This window comes from Eurypyga helias, unplaced genomic scaffold (assembly GCF_000690775.1).
Source record: "Eurypyga helias isolate BGI_N326 unplaced genomic scaffold, ASM69077v1 Scaffold8034, whole genome shotgun sequence".
NCBI lineage: Eukaryota > Metazoa > Chordata > Aves > Eurypygiformes > Eurypygidae > Eurypyga > Eurypyga helias.
This window is the reverse complement of record NW_010246773.1, coordinates 5,380-32,237: the sequence shown is the minus strand read 5'-3', so window position 1 is coordinate 32,237 and position 26,858 is coordinate 5,380. Positions and strand designations below refer to the sequence as shown.

At 39.1% G+C, this 26,858-nt stretch overlaps 1 protein-coding gene across 1 annotated transcript; it reads right to left on the bottom strand.

Moving 5' to 3' along the window:
• Positions 1-239: 239 nt before the first annotated feature.
• MTM1 (myotubularin 1) lies at positions 240-23,729 on the bottom strand. The gene is made up of 14 exons (XM_010150517.1): positions 23,665-23,729; positions 22,636-22,708; positions 21,058-21,152; positions 19,809-19,919; positions 18,806-18,907; positions 16,341-16,424; positions 14,951-15,100; positions 12,989-13,177; positions 9,267-9,452; positions 7,780-7,986; positions 4,873-4,965; positions 3,780-3,893; positions 3,261-3,437; positions 240-715 (listed from the first exon to the last, which is right to left on the bottom strand). Exons 1-14 carry the CDS (start codon positions 23,725-23,727, stop codon positions 548-550), a joined length of 1,812 nt encoding a protein of 603 aa, XP_010148819.1. The 5' UTR covers positions 23,728-23,729; the 3' UTR covers positions 240-547.
• Between the last annotated feature and the right edge of the window lie 3,129 nt (positions 23,730-26,858).

Sequence of the window (26,858 nt, the reverse complement as noted above, 5' to 3'; positions counted from 1 at the left end):
TTGTTTATTTAAAAAAAGGAAAATTTTAAATTCTCAGGTAACCAGAAAGTTTCAACACTATTCTCTCCAGTCTTACAATAGATTTTATTTTTCTCTCATGAAGTCCACAAACACGTTCCTAACAGGAATACACACACCCCTAGCTTTACACAATGTGAATATTCCTCTTGCCATTAATGTGTTTATTCGTGCCATGTAAGACTGAGCATGAATTTCCTTACAGGAACATGACCCACAGCGTAATAAATTAAAGCATTCTTATGAAAACAACAAATCAATTTAAGTTCAATTGTACCAGACTTTGCAAAATAACTCTTAAAGCCCTCCGTAACTAGAAGTTGATTAGTAATGTTCCCAGTCCACAGGTTCTGAAAGGCACGTAATTGAAGAGTCGGTTTTGTTTGCTTTGAATTTATCCTCAAATGAAGACAGTCTAAAATAACGTGTTAGGACAGTAATGTAAGGCATTAAAATACTCCCCTTTATACTACAGATCTATGTTAAGCACCACTTGCTATTACAGTATAGCACAAAGCCAACATTTTCTTCAAAAGTGTGTTTGTACTTCAGACATCATTTGCGAGGGTGATGCTGATGAGGCTGACGAATTGGGTATTTTAGAATTATTTGTGATCTGCAGTTCTTCAAGTCTCCTTATATAATCGTCACGTAAGGCAAGGAGCTCCATGTAACGCTGCTCCACTGGATTTGGCTGCTAGAAAGAGATGTGTATTAGTCTTATCATTTCAGTCCAACCACCTCCGCACAGTGAGGCCGCTGTAGTATGTGTTTTCCTGGCACTACTCAGTATTTGTAGTTTCCAACATAGGTAACAAGTTGTAGCTAAACAGAAATACTTATTTCTATAATCCAAGAGCCCTCTGCCTTCCCGCTTTTCTCATCCGAAGAAAATCTTTAGAGTCACAGAATGGTTTGGGTTGGAAGGGACCTTAAAGACCATCCAGTTCCAACCCCCCTGCCATGGGCAGGGACACCTTCCACTAGACCAGGTTGCTCCAAGCCTCATCCAGCCTGGCCTTGAACAGTTCCAGGGATGGAGCATCCACAGCTTCTCTGGGCAACCTGTCCCAGTGCCTCTGTTCTTCCTACCTCAATAAAAATCAGTCAGCACTTCCTAGAGCATATGGATTTTCTTATTATCTAATATTGTGTGGAAGATGGGTGTGAATGCTTTGTCTGACGCTTTTCTCTTCCTGATTTATTAAAAGGTTTTAGATTCCAGAGGTCAGGTATCTCATGATCTTTTATAAAAAGAATGTTTAGCCAGACAGACTATTTTAGCTACACTGACAGATTAAGATGAAATCCATGTTTCCAGATTAAATAGTTTCCCTTACGGATGAAATTTACTTGTTTTTAATAGAAGGTTGCAACTTTCTGTAAATAAACAAGTGAAATGCAAAACTTAGTGAGTTCTGTAAGCAAACTTGAATGTGTTTATAAAATCAACTGCCCCAGCTTTCAAGAGATTACCCACAGAAAGAGCATCTTTACCATGTCCAATCAAAGCTTAGCTTTGTTTTTCAGACAGAGTAATGAAATAAATGGGAAAAGTAGTATGACAACTGTCCAAGGCAGATACAAAGCCTAAAGTTACCTTCAGCTGTGTATACCTGTCAGAAAGTTGCTGCTGTTTCACAGTTAACTGCCGGTAATTAAAAGCTATTTGCAGTGCAGTTTCTGGAGCAAATGTAAATGCCTCACCAGTTCAAAGAATGCTGGTTCAGCTGCTTTAGGAGCACCGCTCACTACCACCCCTGATGAGGATGGCGATGAACGTTGGAGCAACTGTGGAAGTTGGATCAAAGACTAAATGTAGTTACTAAGATGATTAGAGCCGTGGGGTTAATGATGTTGCTAGTGACAGACCAGACTCTTCATTAGCCTGAAGCATGATGCGGAACGTGCTTCTAAGTAATGGCACTAAGAAAGGTCATCAGAGAACTGGTTCAGGCCACATGTCCAGTTGCTTAAGTCAAGATGAAGGGTAGATTTCATATGCAGCAAAAAAAGTCCCCCCCAAAACCACTTTGTTGCATTTTGTATATAAATATCGCGAAAATGAAGGACCAGTAGTAGCAGCATAGAAGATTATCACATGGGTTTGCATTTCTAAGAAGCAGCTCCTGCCAAAATCCTTTCCTGAATAATGGCAAAGCACATTTTTAAGAAGATTTACAGCTAATTTGCATGCCCTATAATCCTGCACTTTCTAAAATAAATCTTTGGATTCACCTTTTGCAAAATGCCCTCATCTCTCAAAGCAAGCAACAAAAGCTTTAAAGCTAGAAATTCAAATTAAAACTGGCAACATACTTGTAAGAAAATACAGCAAGCCGCCTGGCTTTTCTGCAGCCTCTAAAGTGCTGTAAATAATACAGGAGATCAGCTGCGGAAAAGGAAGTGCATTGCTTGAAAACTCCTGATTCATTCCAGGGTCTGGATTGTGAAAACGGCTTCTGTCAAAGAAATTGCTCCTCTATCTTCTCCTACTCAAAACTCCCTAACTTGTTAAGGAGGACAAATAAGTCTCTGTTCCCTATCTTTACATGCCACATCGCTGAGATTTCTAGCAAGACTATTAACAAACACTGAGTGTCCATATATTCAACATTAAAAGCACAGAACTGAGCTATGTGTCTGGGATTCCAATCTGATCCACTCGTATAATTTTCAATAACAGCTTTCACCAAACGGTTACACAGTGTAAACAATGTTGGGTCATCCAAGTTACATTAAAAGTAAAATCTCACCAGAAGCCATCAACACAGACAGCAGCCTTGAAAGAAAAAGGACAATAGGTCGTCTGAATTTGTAAAGACTTCACACACTCTCTCAGATAAAGGAAGGAGACTAAACAAATGCAACTAAGCGTGTTTGTGATGCTAATGCCCCAACTCTTCAGGGATCAGTAAAACTCATTTCTAAGGGTTGTCATTCACCCTTTAGTAGCATAAAATGCCCTTAAAAATGCTCCCCCAGCCCTGTCCCCAAGAAAAGGGGCTAGAAAGAGCTTGAGGGTGACTATGCAGTGAAATAAGCTCAGTGTTCTGAGAAGAGCTGGGTCAAAAAAAAGAAAGAAGAGAAAACTGAATGATCATTTTCACCTGTTTTTCTCCATCTTTACAAATATACTAAAAACCAGAACAGAATACAGGCACTATTCTACAGGTCAGTTGTGACAAAATCCTATTTCTGAAGTCTAAAAGCATTTTGTACATTACAGACAATGTACTTACTTGTTGCCGAATTCTTGGGTTCCACCTGATGTAGTAATTGACCCAGAGCTCTAGATGACGCATACTGGCTACCGGGTAGAGTGCTCGATTTAGCTCTTTAGTATAAAATGGATTGATGTATTTAGATTTTTCACTGTTTATCAAAGACCATAACGATAATGTTTTCTCAGTCACTTTCTAAAATGAAATTGAAATAAAAACAGTAAATATTAGCACCAAATCAGGAAATCCATCACAGAAGGCACAGTTACATTCTAAAATTAATACACTTCTGATTTACTTCGAAATATAAGTTACTGCATTAGAAATACTCCCAAACCAGTGCTTGACAGGTATTTTTCTAACTGCGTAGTCTTTAGGCTGCCAAGGAATTTACCATGCAACTATTCTGTAACAACGAATGAAACCAGTTCAAAACCAGTGTCATTGAGGGAATATAACCAAATACCATACAACCAAAACTTTTGGTAATCATCTAGGGTCAGGACAGCAAGATAATTAACCAGTGGTTTGACTAACCTCCTTTTCTCTAAGAGATTCACTGTTATACAAGAAAGTACCAAAGCGGCAGCTGTACAAGTGATCCAGGATTGTAATCAAGAACTGCTCGTTGAATTCAAAGGCCGTAGGAAACTAAAACCAGAAAAGACAAATTAATTCTTTACATCGTAAAAGCAGGTAAAGATGCACATCCTCTGGTTCACAGGCCGAAGGCGGCGTTCAGAAACCTGCATACATCTAGAAATGTGTCTACATTTACCTGGTCTAGTGGAGGGTGTCCCAGCCCATGGCAGGGGGGTTGCAACTAGATGGTCTTTAAGGTCCCTCCCAACCCAAACCATTCTATGAGTCTATGAAATAATTTTTAAAGATATTACTTTCATATACTTTATAGCAGGGTAAGTGTTCAGATGAGGTGAGGTGCTCAACTGTCTCAAACTAGGCACTACAGAGAACTTCTCAGAATGTTCTGTCTTTAATTTCTAAAAAGAAGAATAAAATACAGAACAATTTAAAGCTACATTTTTACTAGCAAGACAGAATAAGATATCCATAGTGCACTCTCTATAGTGTAGCACCACACAGGAAAATAAGGGTTTAGTTCCTAATCCTTGGCCCTAAACGGACTAAGTTTGCTGCTTTGTTTTGTTACTTATTAAAAATATGTTTAAATCCTAGCACTCAAAAGAAGCTCCCAAGCTTCCTGTTGAAGCTTTGACAAAACATTTGTTCCTGTAGTTCAAGGCACAGCTTCACAAGAACAGTGACATGAAACAACAGACTCTTCGAAGATACTTGGATGTGAGGTCTGTAAGAGCATTTTGCTGGGTCAGATCTCTCAGTATGTTTTGGAGAAGCCCATATCCAGGACACACCAGCCTTGCTGCATAGCCAATGCCATATTCAGCGACATAACTACTGCTTGTACACCACATTTAGAAACAGGGTAGGGAGATGGTATGGCTTAAGAGTCAATACACACTTGTCGACTACTGTCAGAGCACAGGGGTATGCTGTCCTCTTCAAACACTTTTTTTTTAAACTAAAGAGCTAGGGTTTTAATTCTGTAATCTCTTAACAATGTTACCTTCTGAAGGATGATAAAACATACCTGTTTAGACATCTGCCACACACAATCAATAAACTGGAGAAAGATGGGCGATCTATCTGCATCAGCATGATTTTTATCACCATGGCCTATTCTCTGAAATAAAACAATACAGCCTCCTGTTAACCAAAAGAGTATTTTATGGCCACCACTGTTTCTTATTTTGCACTAGAATATTAATGCTTCTGTATTCCAGCAACCTGTTCTTATGGTTTCAGAATTAGTTACTGCACCAAGGAGGAGAGTTTCAGATACACAGATACTGCAGAGCTGTTCCAAAGATGTCTGAGAAAAATTTCAAAGTGGTAAATGGTCCTGTTATAAAAACGTGTTAGTTACTGGACAAGCAGAACTGTTAAAGCATCCATTACTTTGCAAATAATCAAGTCCTATTTTGAACTGTATTTACGCAGTAAGTTTATGAAAAGCCAAGTTATATACTTTGTCATCTTTTGTAATTTTAGCCACTGGAAAACCTAGATCAAACTATCCACACAGGTTATCCTCTTCCCCTCCACACCTGACCCTGAAGATTCACCCTGAGGTAGACAGTGAACATGTGAGTGAGCTCAAAGGAAGATTCGTGTTCTTGACAGGAAATTAACACACACTTTTGAAGTTTGGGTGAGCCATTTATCCCGAGGAGTCCAAAGTAACAATCAAAGGAATTCTCCCCACAGCCAAAAAGTAGGTTTGGTAAAAGCTGTTTCCTTCCTTTTCACGTTTGATAGCTAGAACAGGTAATAGAATCCCTTTTCCTTGAATCACTTAACTCCGTAATTCTGCTTGAATATACCTGCCTAGAGGAGACAAGAAGAGCATGTATGTTGAACTAAGATGCTGTCTACTGGCCTGTAAGACAGCAGGCTTAATGCCTTACGGACTCAACAAGTGATAAGACGAGTACGCTCCTCTCTACAATGATTTGCAAGATGGTTTAAAATAACAGAATTGAATGGCAGGAAATAGAGGGAGATGAGGGACTGTAACTGAACTCGGTCAACAGTAGCAAGTGACCAGAAACGCACTATAGGGAAGACAAAAAAACACAGGCAATACAAGAAACACCCTACCCTTCTCCAACTCCCCGCTTGAGGGAGGGCAGAACAACAGTTTCAGAGATGAGGTTTATGATAAAACTCACAGTTCTATCAAATAATTACTAAGCTAAAACAGAGCATGTATTACCAATATTTTCTGCTTGCATTATCAGGTTTTTTTCTGCAGAACACTCCAGAAAAAGACCCCCTTCACTATAAGCTAAACAAGCCATTGAATCAGAATACACCGCACTCTGAGAAAGCAGCCGATGGCTGAAGGAGAGTGGATTCAATCATTTCCAAAGACTGGAGCAAGCAAGTTGGGAAAATGAAACAGCAGTTTAAGCAAAAGCAAGCTACTTAAACGACCCTTACTGCTGCTACATTGTCAGTGATGGAGTGACTGAGCAAGTCATCTCAAGTCCTACCTCACTAACAGCAGAAAATTACCTGTTGAGATGAACCACCTCCTTGGATTGCTCAAACTGAAATCAGTGGCTTAATAAAAAGAACCCTAGACTATTCAAAATTTCTTCATAATGGTGAAGGACACACAGATTTCATTTCTTAAGCTTTGTGTTAAATCACAACATACGTGCAAGGCTAAAGTCTCCTAGTTACACAGTTTAATTATGGGCATCATGACTGCAACTACAGGAGAATAAAAAGGCAAGAAAGCGCTCTCCTGTGGCTGTACCAAGACAGGATACTTCAAAGGCTTACACAACACACCACTACTAGACTACAGGTCAGTACACAGAAAACTGGACTAGGGCAGATATCACTCCCAACATCCAAAATGCATAACTCCTAAGCCTCAGAGCTCCTTTAGAACGTCAGATCAAAAACTGCCGCAGCCTACAAGCGCACTTTGATGGCGAAGCGATTCATGCTGAGTAGCTATACACAGATTTCCAAGTGACTGAGACACTCTTGCAAACGTAAAATGAGCATAATACACACTTAGGTATATTTTTCCAGATCACTTATTTTCCTTTTAGCATTATTAAGTAATATCTTTAGAATATACCACTAGGGAAAAATTGCCTGTACAAATAGCTTCTACTGAAGGTGTGTAAACCTCTTGCTGTGAATTACAAGGTTCAGCATCAGCAAGCAACAGTCTTGTAGAGCTCCCAACTTCTTTTATGCTTTACATATCCCAGCAACCCCTCCCTGCTAATCTATTGTGCTTCTCCAGGTTCCTCATAGATTTCCCGGTTAAATGGTTAGCTGCCAAATTTAAGAGAAGTTCCACGAAGACTCTGAAAAGCTTCCTAACACAAACACCCGTGACTTTGCATTATGCACGGGTAGATTGTTAAGGATTTGTCCTTAACCTTCTAAGCATCCAGAAGACATCAGAAGAGAACTAGAGCCAGCATCAGCAGTGACAGCCTCTTGAGAGCTGTTATGACAGGTTTAAAACATTTGGGAAGAAGCATTCAAAGCATCACGTAAAACACATGGGCCAGACTCATTCATCTCCCTCCTGTGACATTCAAAATAGTCCAAAGGGAGGGTGGGGAAGAAGCCTCAAGTCCCAACCTTATTTAATCATCTTCTGAAAAGTTTGGGTGGACATAATTTTTCTGCCTTTTCGTTTATTTTTCCTCAGTAACCCTAGCAAGTCTGTGTTTTCAAAAGGGTGCAAATGACAAAATACGAGTCCACCGAGAAAGAACAGCAAAAAAATATTAACGAAACGGGTCCAACCCAAAAGCTTTGCCCAGATTTACCCAAAAATGTTTTAAATCGTAATTCCAAAATCATGAAAAGAATTATCAAACCTTAACACAGTGCGTAGTTTAACAGTAAAAGCTTTTCAGAATGCGTTGCGCGGTCCTTGCAATTATATTCTAATTCTTACCGATGCAAATTTGTGTCCAAAACCTATCCACTCTTTTTGCACCAGAACTTCAAAGCCTTCAATTGTTCTGTAGTAGCTGTCTAGCATCAACATGGCCAGCGATGTCAGCTGTGCTGTCCGGTCCCAGCCATCGCTGCAGTGAACCAACACAGAGCTCCTTCCCGAGGACACCTTGTCTGCCACCTGAATAGCTCCTGTCAAGACAAGCTAGCGAAGAGGAACAGACACCAAACACCACAGCTTAGTGTTACCATCCTGAAAAAAATAAATTGATTTGTGTCTACACATTATCTAAATCAATACTGTTTTCATTAGAAGACCCAAACAGCTTGCAGTAGTTCATTGGAAAAGAATTTTCTAGGAGATCAAGTAAATTTCTTGTATAAACATAGAGAACAGATTGGTTCCGTAATCCCTTAGTAAGATCTAATTCATCTCACAGAAAATTCTTAAAAAATGGGGCAGAACACAGTAAACTTGATAAACCAAAGAACGTAGGCTTCGTTTTTAAAGAAAGAGGGGATTTACCATAGGATACACTCCAAAAATTCTGTGGTTTATTTGGCTCATTTCTATGAACTAAATTACTTAAACAGCTCAGTTGTTGGAAAAAGAAGGGTACAAGTTCCTAATATGCTTATGTTCTGAATATTAACTTAAAATGAAAATTTTATTAAGTAGGATACAGTACATAATACTCTAAATACTTTTGCGTGGCTGTACTCAAGGCAAACCGTTCAAAGGTCAGCTAGTAAGAACACTGGTGAATGACTGGTTTAAGTCCTGTAGCTGTGCTACCAGATGAAAATGTCAAAGTTTACAAATAAATTTACAAGATTTATTTACAAAACCATAATTCACAAAATACAGTCACATACGGACCAGAACTAATTGCTGATCCTTCACAATGACAGTTCTTAGTCTTGTATTGCTAGAAACCATAATAAACCAGCTCTGACACATAGAGACAATCAGCGTGACAATGCATTCCTCTATTGAAGATTGACGTGTGACTTGAGGCAGACAATAAACACTGAATTTCACCTACTGTTGCTTAGTAATGATATCTCATAACATACTCTGACTAGTTGGCAAAAAGCCAGCTCGGTGAGGCTGGTTTTGCAGTCCAAGTAGTTCAGTGTGTCCCACATCAGGACTTTCCAGGGAGACCTTACTGCAGCCTCTCAGTACTTACAGGGGGCGTATAAGAAAGATGGGAACAAACTTCTTAGTAGGGCCTGTTGCAACGGGACAAGGGGCAATGGTTTTAAACTAAAAGAGGAGGGATTTAGACTAGCTAGAAGGTGGACCTTTTTCACAATGGGGATAGTGAAACACTGTAACGGGTTGCCCAGAGAGGTGGTAAAGGTCCCTTCCAACCCAAACTATTTCATGATTCTGTGACTATCTCAAAGCCTAGTGAAGAAAGCAAGTCTGATACTACAGATTTGGACAAATGTTATTTTAAACACACAGCAAAAAGTTACCTTTATATGTTCTAACCAGTGGGTTGACTCCAGACTAGACAACCAGTGTGATTCTTCCACGTTAGGATAAACAATGTCCTTCAACTTCTTCAGGGATTCCCGCATGACATGAATATTATGAATGTCCAAGAAGAAAAGTTCTGCATTGGGATATGCATCTTCACTTTCATATCCTCCCCCAGTTGCCTACAACAAGAGATCTAAAATTAGTCATAGATACACTGCTGCTGCAGCTTTCCAACAGAGCAAGAAGGGACTGAATTTTACTTTATTTTGCAGTTGGGGAATATATAATTTCAGTTGCTTGTTTAAACATCAGTCTCAGATACAAGCATTGGAGGGGCAAATACAGGAGAATACTTGGGGCTTTCATTTGTCCCAAAGGACAAAGTGCCTTAAGTATAGTGCACAGCCAGAAAGCCATTTCAAGTTCCTCCAGCTGGCCTAGTTCCTTTCAAAACCTCAAGGAACTAACCCTAAAAGAGAAAATTAATTATCTTAGATTAACACTAAAAGGTTTTTGGACTGCTAGGCCTGGAGACCTTCGAATAGGATTGAACCAGCCAGCTGACTGGACCACCAACCAGTGGGCCAGCATCACATCAGTCAGGACTCAGACTGCTTTGAGAGTAAAGACATTTGGCACCTTCCTCATTATGTCTGAGATTCATGGTGGAAACAGCTTTTCCTTGATCAACTGACATTACAATATCAATATTTCTTCCTTCATTTATGTTCACTTTTCCCACCAAGGATTAAACAAACTCCTGATTCTGACTACAAAAGAAATCAACTTACTTCCCAGACAGATTATTAAGGTTAAATTAAAACAGAGTACATCACACTTAATAGCAATTACTTCTGACATAATAGATCACCACTTCCAGGGAATAAAATTGCTCGTTTCTGTGCCAATCAAAGAAATTCAGCCAAAAGTATTTGTCTGTTTCTTTACACCACTCATTGAAAAGAGAGAAATTCTCAGGTTTACCAGTCCAAACTTGCTACCAAAAAACCCACCAACTTTCCTGTGTTTAAACGGCCAGTTACTTACTACTAAAATTGAACCAATACTGAAATAGATAAAAAATGATTAAATGTTTGGCCAAGTAAAATTAAAGAGTTCAGTTAAGAATAAGCTACGTTTCTAAGATTCTTGAACTTAATTCTTAAAGGATTCTACCTCCGAGAAGTAAATTAGTAGTAACATTAAAGTTTACTTTAGAGTAACTTTTCTAACATGAAGTTTTATTGAAGCCTAACCATGTATTTAGATTGTTAAGAAATTAGAGCCACATAAGTAGAAAGTCTATTCTACTGTTGCTCTCCCAAAACATTTAACCACCGCCACAGCGGAGGATGTGCCTGGTCACCAAAGGAAGTGGAAAACCCAGACATATATTTTAGGACACAGTACCACTGATGAGGTTTTCTGAAGATAGCTGCAAAATCGCAGCATTTCCTGCAGCCAGCAAAAACATGCCGTGCCAGGAACTGCGATAAATAAATTTTGCCTTTATAAGCCATTACAGCCACCAACTCCATATCAACAACCACCCTAAAGTACGGGACAGCCTTTCCCCATAAGCATCACCTACGTTTCTGTACAGCAGCACTGCATCTCTATCCTACGCTATCTCCTTCCTCAGATGGCTCTGCACTAACACAAGTCATGACTTTATTTTTCTCTTTCCTTTGAGTATTCTGAAGTCCTGGTGAGGAATGACTGTAATTTTAGCATCAGGGCTGCTGCAACTCCTACTGACTGTGTGATCTTGACCTATGTGCAAAGAACACAGGAATGCATGAGTAGCATAGCCCAAGATTTTACTTATAGTAATCTTCACAGCTGTTCAAGAAAACTTTTTTCAGTGATGATCACACCGCCTTGCACATTGTCGCTCAGACCCAGAAATGCACCCTACTGCTTTGACTGCTCTGATTATTTTGTATTTAGACATGTCAGGAATTAATTAACACACATGTGTGAAATACACAGAGCATTTTAAAGAGCTGAAAACTGTGCTTCATACTTCAATAACTACGTGTGTATAAAATTTGGCCAAAACAAATGTGGTAAAAATTTGAGTTTGTTCAAGAACTTGGGGGGGGAATCAAGTTAATAAGAATTGACCTTCTTTCCACAAGGCAAACATTTTCCACGTGGCAGATTACAGGTTTATTCACCCATAACAATTCAGTGTGCAAACAATAGTGCAATTTGTAGAGTAAAATGCAAGCAATTGAGGCAGACCCTCAAAATACAAACCACCAGATTAAAATCTAGGCAAACAGCTCCTAGGATAGTCCCAGGAAAAAAAGCGTGCAATAAAAAAAAGTGCCTTATTCCCTGCCTAATAAATCATACTCTGTTACAGAGGAGAGGGCTGTAAAGGTACAGATGTATGCATTTAAGTTGCACAGAGACAAACATTAGCATTATTGTCCCTTCTGAATCCTGAAGCAACTTAACATTTGTTACATATAAACCTGCTAGAGGCAAACAAGTTTCACTATTCCACGTTCCTTTCAGCACAAACACTGACGAGGACTCATTCCACTCAATTAGTGTTCGTTTTGTGATGCAAAGCTATTCAGAAGCTAGAATTGCTTCTCTCCCAGATAAGCACACTCATCATTTCATTAAGATCCCAAACTCTCAAGCTCATCTCTCTTTGGGTGTGTGCACACACCCAACTTCACTAGTGGCACTGAAGAGCACGCCCACTTCATTTGTGCTTGAAGTTCAGTGGGTGAGGGACGATCCTAGAGATGGAGGGAGTGAAGTTGGTACATTCTCATAGGAAGAAAGCATTAAACTTGTGTCCTTCACGGCCTCTCCCTAACTAGGCTTTTCACATAAAGATGGAGCACATCCACGTCTGCTGTGCTCTACGCCAAACACCACACTGACACACCGTGACTGACATTACCTTACGCCTGAACAATCTGGTCCTCACCAGATCTGGGCAAAGGGACAGGGCGGGCACAGGGCGAGCAAGGAGCTGGAGTGGAAATCAAGGCACAGGGACACCTTTTCTTCTTGAAAGGTTGGACCAGATGATCCTTCAAGGTCACTTCCAACCTGGGTGTTCTATGATTCTGATCCCATTTAAGCTTTGATCACAGATTAGCAAAGAAATGGTCACTTTGTCAGATGGAAACACTACTTCTGTTACTGCACTTACCAGCTACAGGCACCAAGGGAAGAACAGGTACCTAGGTATCCAAGACCATACCCATACAACTGTTCGGAATGCAAACCCCCAAGATAACTAACTCATCACTTCCTCTTTATTTGCTGGATGCCTGGATAGATCTGAAGTGGGTCACTTAATGGTTAGGAAGAACTAAACAAAGGATGCCTATCAGCAGGCTTGGCTTTACGCACCCAGCCTTTCCAGGACAGAATTTTCCCAGAGGATATGAAGCAGAACTGTGGCTGGCACAGAGATGGCATGTCATTCCAACAGGGGACATGCTCTACAGCTTAGCCTACATCTACCTGGCAGTGCAGAGTGTAGTGACACTTGATTTCAGTCCCATGCCAAGATCTGTGCTTGACCTGCTTCAGGCACTCATGGCCTTTTATGACCTTAAGCCTCACTACTTGATTATGTAAATTTATCTACATTAAGATTACTACTGTTCAGAAAAACCTCCTCAGAGAAAACTTCCTCCCCAACCCCCTTCAAAAATAAGACTATTAAGCATCTGTTTACCTTGTTTGCGACTGCATTGACATTGGGCCTAGCATCATAGATGGTCAGTTTTGAGATCTGCCCGTTAGCCTCCCTGATGATATCAAGGTATCTTTCATCATCTTTGTTCCGCTTGCCACTCATTCCAACAAGGGGCTGACTGCATCGCATGATAACAGCTTGAGTCTCTGGATGAATCCATGACAAAACCTAGTCACATGTCAAAAACACATTAGAAGAAATACTTTAAAGTCATTATTTTATAAGTTACATTCTTTAAAATGAATAATGTGAAAATTAACACTTTTTGCTCCAGACATCTCAACTGCTCCCAATTCAGTCTCATAAAGTTTATAATAATAATCTTTTGAAGAGTTCATTCTTCTACATATTTAACTCTTATTGAAACTATACTCATCTATATAACCCAATGTATTTAAATATTTTCCTACAAGTCTTAGGTTGCACAAGTAATTCTGAAAAGCAAAGTGAAAACAAACCGCAATGACTGCTGAAAGTAAGAAACAATTCAGAACAATGTACTTATAGAAACTGTGACTAAAATGCTCCAATTCTACAAAAACAACTTTTCTTGCCTAAAGAAGGAAAGTTGAACCTTTCTGCAGCATCCTGAATGTTCCCCCTTCTCTTTAAAGCACATTTTGTTCCTCAGCCCTCTTTACCAAGAGAAGGCACTGGAGCAGAGTGCATGCTGCCTTTGTTGTTATTCTGAGCCAGAGGGGGCTTAGCACAAACAAGGGACAGTAAGCTGCCCAGGGAACCGACTGCAGTGCAAGAGATTAAAGATAAGCACCCAAAGAACCAGGCAAAAACTCCATCACTGAAGAACATTAAGAAACCGTATTCTCATCCAGTCTGAGAAGTTGCGGGTTAGGGAGTGAAAAGACATCAGAGTTAAAAAAAAAAAATCCTCAGAAAGTATCCACCCCTGAAATACCACCCTTAGTTGTTTATCTAGAAACGAAACCTGGGAATGTGTGGGCGGGTGAGTACGACTGGTTCTTTCCTGACAAGAATAAAATTACCATTCCCAAGGAAGTGGCTCTCCCTGTGCAGGCACACAAAACCCTGTCATGAATTCTGAGATGAGAGAAAAGACACAGCTAGGTTATAAGAACTAAACTATGTGCACACACCAGGTATTTAACAAATATGTTTTACACACGTCATATATAGACGTATACGTGTGTATATATAGTAAACTCAATTATAGGCCTAGCCTGTCAGTAAATACCACATCTAATAAATATTTACCATATTGAGTTTCACATCTGTTTGAAATTAACTGAGATTTAAGGCAGCTTTCAGATACTGGCTGAGAATCTAGCACCTCTGAGTCTGACAAATTGAAATATTAGTTAAAACAGATTGTATTGTTACAGAAATTAGCATTTTCTATAGTGCTGTAAAGACATGATACATGAAAAAAATCTCTTACCTCTAAAAATTTTAGTTACAGAAATCTACCCAAAAAGTCAAATGGGTTTGTCTTGAGTCCACAGACCAACTAACTGAAAGGACTAAAAACCCTAAGAATTCATACAGAGACTATGCATGAGGTCTTATTTTAGGACTGACCATTGGAACTGTTTAAATGCCATGCGGTTTGCTTACAGGAGGGTAACATCTGCCATCATTTTCTATGTGCATCCAACAATAGTCAAGAAACTAGTACAGATGACAGTCTAAAGCTCATATTTACTAAAAGAAGGGAATCTGCTACGCTGGCACCATTACTAGAAAAGTCAAGTTAAAACCAACAAAGTTGGAATGGATGTTGTGGGTGAAAAACAGAAACGTGGCTTGGACAAGACACTTGTTTCAAGCAGTAGAAACCGGCAGCCCATCAAAACTATTTTGCTGTAACGATTTCCAAAAGAAGCATCCTCTGTGCGGTGTTCAGCAAAAAGTTAACTTAAAACTACCTACACCGTAAGGTAACCTTCATCACATCATACTCACCGGGATTCTATTTCGGGACCTAAAGGCAGCAACTTTCTTGAGATCATCATCTGTTGCATTATATGGCACTACTAAGAGCGATGGGTATGTGTCACACAGTCCGTAATGCTCATTAATAAAAGTCACTCGCCACCGTTCGTTAGGCAGTCCCTAAAACGCAACACAAAGTTTTCCAATGTATTTTTGGCTGTACAAATAACAACTCTGCTCTTGAATTTTACATGACATTATGGCCACATGGTGGCACCAACCTACCAATTTAACCTAACTACGCCACTGTTTGAAAACAATAGAAGAAAAAATATTACAAGACCACAAAACGCAGCTCCTTGCTGGTGGATTCTCAGCCTTAAACAAGTTGTACATACACAGTTTTATTCTTACAACAAGTTTCAAAACAGTGATTAAAAATCATAGATGTACTTCTTGAACTGTGGGACTGAGGAAAGCAACTTGCCTTCCCTCCCCCCTCAAAGCTCTGCCTTTCCATGTTGCCTGCTAAAAAGAGACTATGGTCCTGAGAAGACAAGGGGAGGAAGTCTTATCTCAACCTCTCTTCCCTGATACTACCTTCAGGTTTAAAAGTAAGATTCAAGGTAGCTTTCTTCTTGACAAACAACAACTTTTAGTTGCAGACTGCTCAGTTAAGGCATTTCACAAACAGCAGCCAGGAAATTGAGAAAGACTGATAAGCCCTCCACATGCACACACAGTGGGTTTTGTGTGGGTGTTAGTATTTTACCTTTTTTAGGTCTTAAGTCTCTAAACCTTGAAACAAAAAACTATGGAGGGAAAAAAACCCAAACAAAACACCACATCAAGGAAGTCAATAATTTGCTATTTATTTTAAAAGCCCAAAAACCTCTGCCATATTTAAAGCAAAAATAAATTGTCTAACAGACATTTTAAAATTAAACCTATCGTCCTCTGATTGACGTTTCCAAAATCATCTAAACAGCGAGGTAGAATACTGATAAACACATGAAGTTCTGTAAAGCAACACTTTCTAAAATAAGCTGCCTTGGGGTTTTTTTTCCTTCACTTCAGGAAGTAGTACACCAAATCAAGGGCCAAATCAGACCTATATTTAAAACACTGTAGTTACATATTTGGCACATTCTCCCTGCCCTCAGCTCACTTAACAGTGGCACATTGTAAGAAGTATCAATAACTTCCCTCAAAGACCAAAGACTACCTTCCTGGGACATTCTTTTTTCTTTTAGGCTTCCAGTGCTTATTTTCTTCTTTTTTCCCCAAGTTCTATTTCTATCCTGTGCCATTCTCAGCTCCCCTCACAAAAGAGCTGGTAAGAGAAATGTACAAACAGTAAGTCCTCTACACAAGTTGTCAGACATGAAAGCACCAGGTACCTGCAACTTTAATAACTCACCTGTCTCCTGTATTCGGACATTGGATTGTACACCATCCACCCATTTTCAGAAAACTTTTCTTCATTTGCAAATGCAAAAAAAAGCTGCAGGATGTAAAAGAAGTTTATTACACCAAATTGACTGAAAGTGGCAAATATGAGGGCTCATCGCCATTTATAGGCCAATGCCTGCCACAAAACAAGACTGACTTTTCCAACTCTTATCTCCATTTAAATCTGATATTTATAAGACTGTAAGGCAAACAGCAAGAAGTAATAAAAAATACAGATTTCTTAATGAAATAATGAGATTGTGACAATAGTTAAAACAAGAAGTGACAAATTAATAAAAATTACGAATCATACTGCTGGGTTTTTTTTGCTGCCAGGAGGTTGAAATGTGTTAAAACAGTTTATCAGTTTATTTCCCATGTTTCATATTGTCACCAAATAAACTTCTGTATTCTCACCAAAATTACTGCAATAGGTACAGCTGCAATCAGTACATAAAATATTAAATGATAAATTGAAAGTGTAAAAGGTTTCAACTGCTATTCATTGCCACTAGGAAGCAGCCTTCTTTCTGCATCCCCTCCTCAAGTGATCCTGACTGAAACTGGGTTTACTCTGAATCTCCATGGAAATTAAAAAGTCACCATTAAAAATAAAACAAAATGCGTTGTTAGCAGGTTACACTACCTACTCTTCTCTTGCTTTGTTGCTTACTCTGAAGGATCATTTATGCAATCCTCACCCAGGATTCTGACAACTTCCTCATACCTTTTAGCTTGTCTTTGCTTCTCCTTTCAACCAATTCCAAGCGGGCTGTGTTATCTAACTAACCCCTTTTTCCCTCGGTTTGTTTTTACAGTTCATGATTAAAGCAAAAGTAACGTTTAAGAATCTCCTTCATTGAGAAAATTGATTTTGGTGGCTTATGATTTTTTTGAATGCCAACTGGAGCATGAAACCAACTTGTTTCAGAAAAAAAGAACACACAGAAGAGAATAAGCTGTGCTAAGGGGCAACAGCAGTCAAAGCAGAAAGCATTCAAGAGGCCATCATAGCTCAGAGCTTAAAGTCTTCTAGCTATTCAGACATTAAAAGAAACCACATTCACTGCATGCAAACCCACACAGGTCCTCAATGCAAGGGGAAAAAATTCTTCACCATTCGAATGATGAGATTGCCCAGAGACATGATGGCATCTACCTCACAGGAAATACAACTAGGATTGGCCGTGCCCTGGATAACCTCATCTAGGGCCCTACTTACAACAGAAGCCTGGAAAAGACGATGTCCAGAAGACCATTTTGACCTAAACTTCTCTGTAATTTGGTATTTCTACACAGAGCCTTCTCTCTCTTTTCCATCGCCCTTCTGAAGCCCGTATCTCCTGTTACGCTTTCAACCATTCCCTATTGTAAGATGCATAAAATGCCAGCAGCAGCATTAGATATACATTCACTTCTTCTACAAGTCTTCTTTGTGAGTACAACTCCTCACACCTACCCAAAAGCAGAAATCGGTTTCATTTCTTAAGACATTCATCAACGCTACAAAATACTCTAAGCAAAAGCATTTGTGTCTTCCCTTATGCTTTCACTCCACAGACTGCTTGCATACAGAATGCAAAATTTCCGCAAAAGCAGCTTGAAAGAATTAAATGTTTATATAGCCCATTGATTGACATGCATCTTCGGAGAAGGAAATAAGATTTTTGCTGCAGGCCCATACACTCAACAATTCTCAAACAAGGTTATTAAAAATTCACAGCAGAAACCTCCAACATTTTGTGAAGAGAGCTCTTATGCAGTTACCCTAAATGAGAGCACCCCGATAAAATGTAAACTGAATTTCACAAAAGGAGAAAATAAAGTATTTACTGAAGAGATGGCAAAATGACCCACCAAGCACAGCACACAGATTTCAGCCAAGAAATGGAAGATAAGGGTTAGTTAACATCCCTGTCACTCAACTCCCATCATAAGATTTTTTTTTCACCTGAAATAAATCTGTGTAAATTCTTTACTGTATTATCTGCCAATGGTATTTTTTAATCAGTTTCATCAATAAAACAAGTGTTGTCCTACCACATCTTCTCTTCCTGAAGTAAAACTCCTGTTGATCCATATTTATCACTGCCTTGGAGACTGCCCAATAGTTCAACATTTTCAAGAAATCAAGTAAAGCACAGACTATTTCCTAATTAGGGAGGGTAACTTGCAGTCTCTAAGCAATGAGATCTGTATGGATTAGAGGTGCCCCTTAGTTTACCTCAAGTATAGCATACAGCATCCGTAATTTTACAAATACAAAGACATGTTGTAAATGTACACAAGAACATTAATTGTCTTTAGTTTATGCTGACACCAGATTCTGTGGTTGTTCTTTTTAAGCATACATGACATCCATTAGTAAATCAAAAAGTTAATTGGCAAGAACACAGCACTGAGACAACTCAATATACAAATGATGTAACTTACCAAGTTATGTGACTGGGGAAAAGCATATTTTGTCAGGACTTCAAATATATCTCTTCTACTGTGCCCTTCTTGTTTTAACGCAAACCGTAAGTTTCTCATATCCTAAAACAAAGGCATTATCTTTTAGGAGAACAAAAGCAGTAAGATACTTTTATCCGATGTACAAATGCTACGTTATATGCTAAAAATGATTTAGAATCTGCTTGCAACACACCTCAAACCACTGTGAATGTTCAGTTTTATTTCTTAACCCATAAAATAGGAAAAAGCATAAAAATTTTACAAATAAAGCAATACTACATTCTGCGTGGTGCAAACGCTGCTTTGGCTTAAAGCCACCGGAAATTCTCTGGGTCACTAAAAAGTCTCATGGGCTTTTGAACCTTTACAGGATAGGAGTTACCGTTTTCAAAATGAAAATTTACCAATAATCTGTCTGGCCTACATTGTTCCTAGCTATTTTCTCATAAATAATGCTAAAAATAAGCAATAACTACTAACAATCAAGTATGTATGTATACTCCATTAATGAGTCAGATAAAGGATCATGAGGTATCCACTGGGAGCTCCCTATGTTTTTTGATGGTAATATGATTTTTTGGTGAGACTGAGGAAATAGATTGCTGTTATAAAAGCTTTTCACCATCTTTATGGCTTACAGAAACCCCATTTGATGTGTTCTTCAAAGATTTTAGAATTATTAAAAAAAATTACTTTTAGAACAAATGAAAGAATTAAGCAATGGAGGAATAATGCCCTAAAACAAGACTACTGTGCCAGACCTTTTGTCAGTTAGTGATTTGGAAAGGAAGACCAATCTCTCTCCTCACATACAGAAAGGACAGTTCAATAGCCCCTTATGCAAAATATATTTCCCTGCTCAGCTCCAAAAAGCTCTTTTTAAATTCAGCTGTGAGGAACTTTTTCATTCCTATAAATAGGTAAGCAGTGAAAAAAGGAGCCTCTAGATTTCATTTTTGATTGAATTATTGGAAAGTCTTACTTTACAGGTTATATCTAGTCCGTAAGAGTTCTCTCCTCTGCTTGAAGCTCCTCCCATTTTTTCAATCCTTGAAATTACACCCAATGGAACATTTAATACTACAACTGGATCCTGCAAGGAACGTTTGATTAAGGAAAAGATTAATCTGAAAAGAAGGCTCAAGCAAAACAATCCTATGCATTCTACAATAGAAAGCAGACATGAAATACGTACAGGAAGCAAAAGCGTTTCTGCATTCGATTGAGTCACCCACCCCAACATGCCACCAAGTCTGTACAGTCACTCTACAGCCTTCAACATCAACCCATTTAACATGCAACAAAATACTTCAAGCCTAAACAGCATGCAGAGAAAAAAGGTGGCAACGCCCTAAAACATGGCTTCTGATTGCCTCTGCTTGCTAAGGCTGCTTTATTTATATATATATATATATGTATATATAAAAAATGAAGAAGAATAAAATGAAAGAGATTAGAATCATAGAATCACAGAATGGTTTGGGTTGGAAGTGACCTTAAAGATCATCCAGTTCCAACCCCCCTGCCATGGGCAGGGACACCTTCCACTAGACCAGGTTGCTCAAAGACTAGTAGAGTTAGCTGCAACCAGAAAGACCTCAGCCTAATACTCCTAAAACCTTATTTAAAAAAAAAAAAGAAACACAACATATTATGAAACAGATAACAGGAGCATTATATTCTTTCACGCTAGTACTTTTCGAACACACTACTGCACCCCCCACCCACATGAGGTTCTACTGATCAGGTTTTTTTCCAACAGCAAGTACAATGAAAATCTTGGCTTACTGACAGCCAGTTTAAGAACTATGGCACATCCTTACTTGCTGCCCACGATCTACCACAGAATAAGTGTAAAAGCAAAACCTATCAAGAAAGCTCCAACACACAAAAGATAAAGGTATCAGTTCAGTGTGACTAAACTGTAATTTTACCAGGCAAAACCACACTTTTACAACACATTTATCTTTAAAGAACTTCCATTTTTATATGGATTTCTCAGTGGCACAAAGGCAATTACTATTTAGTCACTACACAATTAAGACATAGTCATTACAAACCTTACAGGCCATTTCTAAAGTAAAAAGCCCCCCATGCAATTCCACAAGCACACGTGTGCCAAAACCAAAACAAATGACCTGGCCACAAAATAAATCAAAGGCAATGGAGTTGAAGGGAAGGGGGTTTAAAGTCAACTCATGCCAGGAAGGTAATTGTGGCATATTACTCACATTTTCCACACTTCTTAGGTACAGCCTGTAGTTTGTGATGTACACTCTTCCTTTAACGGGGCCATTAAATGGACACATATAAATAACATCCTTGTCTGTAAGAAATGCAGCATTTCTTAAAGATTGTGAAAAGAAAAAAATCAGAGCTAAGGACAGCATCAATTAAGTAGCAGTAAAATAAAGACATTGCACTCCTAAGAGATGAATGAATTAGAAAAGTAATAAATCTGAATTTTGTCCACTTGAATTATTAAGAAAACATGAAAGATTTATACAAAACTTAACCAAATTAAACCAAGGATCTCAGTAGCCTTCCCTAGCTACATGTGTGTTGTTCCCTTTCTTGGCACTACGTGGAAGGGCAGGACGTAGAACAGGGAGTAGATTTAAGCCCCCGCTGTGATTACTGAACCAATCTATTCACTATTCCAGAACAAACGCATTCTTCCTTGGACACCATTACATCTCTCAGTGCTCTGTAACCAATTCTGCATCATCTCAAGTTGTAAAGTGTTTAGGGAACTCACCATCCTGAAGAGAAACATTGCCTCAAATTGAAATGTAATCAAATACAGCAAGGCCATGAGCACTGTTTCAGCAAGGGCAGTAACAAAACAAGTACTAACACATACTACTCAAAAAAGAAAGATTTAACTGAAGCAATGCCACGGAAGACTTAAGTGAAGCACTACAAACTACCTATTTCTCCCTGTCCACTCATTTCTTTAGCCCCATCTATTTATCTGCCTCCTGTAGCAAGCACCCTCCTCCCAGCGTTCTGCCTCACAGCACAGAATTTCATAAGGACCACAGCAAACATTCGTCTAAGTCCCACACACTCTCCCTCATGGCCTCCCCACAGCCCTCCTCATTAAAAACATAGGTACTTCCTCTGAATCACCACTTCAGTTTCACCTCAGCCAATCTTGTTTACGAACCCACCTAATGAATCCTTGGGTGGGGGAGGGAGATGCTTCACAAATGACAGACAGACCACTTTCAGTTGCATTCTGATGCCCCAGCACAAACTTCCATGAGCGGAAAGCTCCGTTCCAGCAAGAGCCTCCATCAACTGAGAAACCACTGCGCACAACATGTTCATCTTCCTTATGTCACAGCCTTACTGCACGTAGAGGCTAACAAGTGCACCGTAGCCACGTGCATGCCATGTGTCAAGGAAGCATTAAGACTGTACTTAGGGCACAGTTTGGGCTAAGGTTCCCAACTACTGGGCAAGATACCAATACACAGTAGGTGGCATGCAGAATTCTCTTGACTTCAGAATGCTTGCAGGGGGCTCTCATCACCAGACACATGCTATTTAGTCTGTAGATACAATTATGACACCTCTTGACTTGCAATTTCTTTGAATTGGAGGATCTACCACGTGTGGAAACAAAGATTTTAAAGTCTTAAATTGGGAAAGCGATAAAAGACCCTACTGCAATTATTTTTTAAAAATCATGACATTTTAGTCCCAACCCAAACCAGTCCAAATTATGAAAGAATCCACTAAGATACATGTATATGCCAGAGTCCTACACATACCCCACACTAGGCAACTATACATCTTCATACCTGTAACTCTAGTTTCTCCTGGCAGACGAGGTATTTCTTCGTTTTGTTCCCAGTTTGTTCCATCTTTTAGAGTCTGAAGAAAGAAGTACAACAGCCCATCGTGTTTTATTTACAATTCCTTCAAGTTCCAGATTAAAAAAAATAAAAATTTAAAATAAAATCTTAAAGGTAATTTCTTCATGGGAAAGAAAAGGTTTTTCCACAGCAGAAACTGATAGACTGAACCAAAACAGGAACACACACCACTATCCTCAACTGCAACTATTAAACATTTAAAGGTTGAACGGTTTTGAAACATAAGGATGTTTTAGTCTTCCTCCTTAGTTAAACTGGAATTAAATTTACATACCACAAGTTCTCTGAAAATTTTGTGCATTTCATTTCCCAAGTATGCTGGGCTTGGAAAAACAAATCAACCAAAATCACTCAAGCAACATACAACTACTACACACAATCTACTCACTCGTGACTTTCCCACACTCAGTAGTTTTTAAGAATGATCAATAAAAGATAATATTTGTTCTTTGAAGTAAAGTTTAAAAAGCTAAGTAAAACCTTAGTTTCTGCTTTGTTGTGCACAGGTCACATTTTTTCAGCCATGCAGAATCCCAAGGCAGAGAGGAATGCCATTTAGATTGCTCTAATGTATGTCCCACTACAGATGAACACTGACCAGCTACACATAACTAGGTCTGACTTATGAACTGCAGTACAGAAACTTTCTACAGCATCAAAGTGCCAGGTTTTCAAGAATGCCACAGAATATTTCAACGTAGCAAGCAAGGATGAGAGTAAGTATATTAGAACTAATGTTTGGGAGGCTTTCATCACTTGTGATACAGAGAATACTTCACACATCCCCTCTGAAAGATACCTCAACTCAGTCAACTGCAGTAAAATTTTAGCAATAAGTATACACATTCAAAAAAAAAGTAATTCAAATACTAATTTTTTTTACCCAAGTCTGTAAGTTAATGATCTCTGGAACCTCTGATGTAAAAAAAAAAACCTAAGAGAAGTTACACTCACCCTTTTACTTGAGGAGCTCTCCAAGGAGTTTGAATTGTATTTAGGTGTTGATGATGAGGCCATACCAGGTACCTGATGAGAAAGCACAAATTGGAGACTGAAAATTCCTCCTGGACTACATACCATTTACAGGACAGACTTAGACTCTGGAGGTCTACAGGTAGATATCAAGAGCTTCCAAGAATGTTTTGCACATTACTATTCATTTAAAAATTACACAATGCCTTATAATTGAAGGTCGCTATTTAAAAGCATCCAAACCTAACAAAGAATTCATTACTAGCTTTGGGATTGGTTCTTATAAGGAATATTCTGACTCAAACTGTATTTTGGAATTCAGTTGAGCATTCAGAGCATTCATTCAGAGCATTCAATTTGACAGGATACACATACTGTGAAACACAACCCACTTGAGGCATTTGTATTAAGACTTTTCATTTAGAAAAACAGGAACAAACTATAAAATTATTGTCAAAATAGCACAGCTTGTCAAAAAAATCAAGTGTTTTATGAATTTAAAGAAAAAGAGAAGGAAAAAGCAGTTCCACAGTACTTCTGCATTTAAAAACAGCCCCCCATTTCCTAAACTGACACTTCAGTCAGCACACCAGAAGGGGGAGTGTCCAGCCTCCCACACCGAATATCCCTGACATGTTTAAAAGAAAATGACTATTTTCATGGTATTGCTTGAAGGCAGAACCACATGACAGAGGATTCATCTTCTCAATCACCTCCTGACATTGCACAAGGGATCTCTAGAACAAACAGGGGGTAAATGTTCATACTTGAATTTATTCCAAACAGTAACTTTGAACCAAATCATACTTCCCTTTCAACAGTCATATGCCATCATCAAGCCCATCTGACAACTACAGCAATCTCCAAGTGTTTGGTTGTTTGGTTTGGGGTTTTGTTACTGCTGTTTGGAGTTTGGGTTGTGTTTTTGGTCAGATGACTCGACTTAATTAATACAACCTTTTCTAATGACCAGATATTTATAAAGGCAAAAAGTATATTTACTCAGAAGCTTGTTTTCCTTAAAATATGAACTAAACCCATTTCATAAGTGAGAAATACCAGGTGAGACAAACTCACAGCAGCCCCAGTTTTTCTATGTTGGCATAGACAGTGGTTTTAATTGGGGCTCACATAAATTTAAATTAAGGTTGCACCAACCATAAGAGACAAGTGAGCATAAATTAGCCCTAAAAAAAAAGATTTAGAAGATGTGGAATCCCTGAATAGATCTGCACTGCAAAATGGAAATTTTGCCTGCAGCAGGTACAGGCACACCCAAGCTAGCTGTTGACCTTGCAACCACAGCTACTCCACCAGCGAAGCCACAGCACAAGCAGCTTCAGCAGAGGTCCCACGGGCCCAGCCAGGATCCTGGCCACTCACCTCGGTGCCAGCCCAGGCTGTCATTGCTCCTACTGCCTAAGCTCCTAAGAGCAAAAACTAGTTTAGAGGTTCCTTATGCCTTTCAACACTACCCCCAGTCATAGCATACTGCTGCTTACACAGGGAAGAGTCCGAAGTGTTTTCAGAGCCTTCTGTTTCCTCCTTTGCTTTCGGCATTATTTCTTCCTTACTGCACATTCACTACGTCTTGGCTGTAGCATTACACGAGGTGAGTTACGACTCTGAAATCATCACCTGACTCCAGAACGCTGACTCTAACTTTTCCAAACCTCAGTGTAAATTGAAAGAATAAGCAGAGATCCTTTTAGATTCTTGGAAAACTTTTATAGAGCCTGACCATACAGGGGGACAGAGCTCAGCTTCCTTCCACGCTGCCACCCCACCAGGCCACTCCAAACGAACGAGATGTCTGAGCAGCCCTTGCAGCAGGCCCGTGTGCGTGTTTCTATACAGAGTTCATCTTGTGTAAAATTCCCCCAACTCTCCATGAGACTGATTTCTTTAAACATACTTTACAGCAAGAATTAATTCACTCACTGACTTTGATTTCTATAGAATATTTCATTATAGAATCACAACCAACTACTGTTTCATTTCCAACACTTCAAGGATGCAAATTAGACTTATTCAGAGGTAATTGAGTTGAATAAATAGGTATTGAAGGTAAGGTGTTATCTGTCACATTTTTCTTTTAAATCCATCAAACATTTTCACTAAAATTAATGCAAGCTATTTCATCAGTATCTAAGTGAAAGAATTCTTTTATTACCACCTAAATTTTGCCTTGACAACCAATCACACTTTAAAAACCCAAATACTAACAAGCACATTTAGAACCACCTACATTTCCCTGATTTCTACAAGTAAACTGTGGTCAAGTAATTAAATGCTGCATTACAGAACACCCATTAGACAGCATTTAGGACAGTGTCCATTTTTGGAGCCCAGTACAAGACAGGCATTGATAAAATGCCATGAGTTCAGCAGAGGGTCACCCAAGAGGACCAAGACCTGGAGCACCTGTCCCATGAGAGGCTTAGCTAGCTGGGAATCACTGGGACCCAGGGTCCTCAAGGTGGTGAGTGTTCAGAGAACAAGACAACAGAAACCAAAACAAAAGAAACTTTCAGCTTGATCGAATGAAAAAGTACACCTACTCTTGCACCATAAGGGCAGTCATGCAGTAAAACCAGGGCTCAGGGGAGTTGCAGACTCATCCTCAGGGTTTTTTTAACACCCACATGAATAAAGTTTTGAGCAACTGGGTCCGATCCTGCTTTGAGCAAGGGGTTGAACTAGAGACCTCCTGAAGTCCCTTCCAACCTGAATTACTCTACACCTCTGTGCTGTTCAGGCAACAGACAAGACTAAGTTCTCATTTAAAAGTACCCATGAAACAAGGACACATCCTTAAAGAAGTAGATTCCTCTACATCAGAAGAGCAAGCAAATTTTCAAAAACATTGAAAATGAACATGAAATATTTTCTTTCATAATATTATTTCTTTTTCTGTCAAACTGTAGAAGCAGCTTCTGGCAAGCTCCCAAAGTAGTATTGCCATGAACAATTCAAAAACATACTCCATCATAGTCTTAAAATAGCTACAACTTTCTCATTATCACAGAGCAGCAGTAGTCCTTCCAAACAGGGAAAAATCTTACAAGCAATTTTCCATTGCAAACACATTTTATTCCCCAGTATCACCCATATGCACTTCTATACCTGCACTAAAAATGGAAAACCATACAAACCTTTACGCTTGTCAGTGGCTG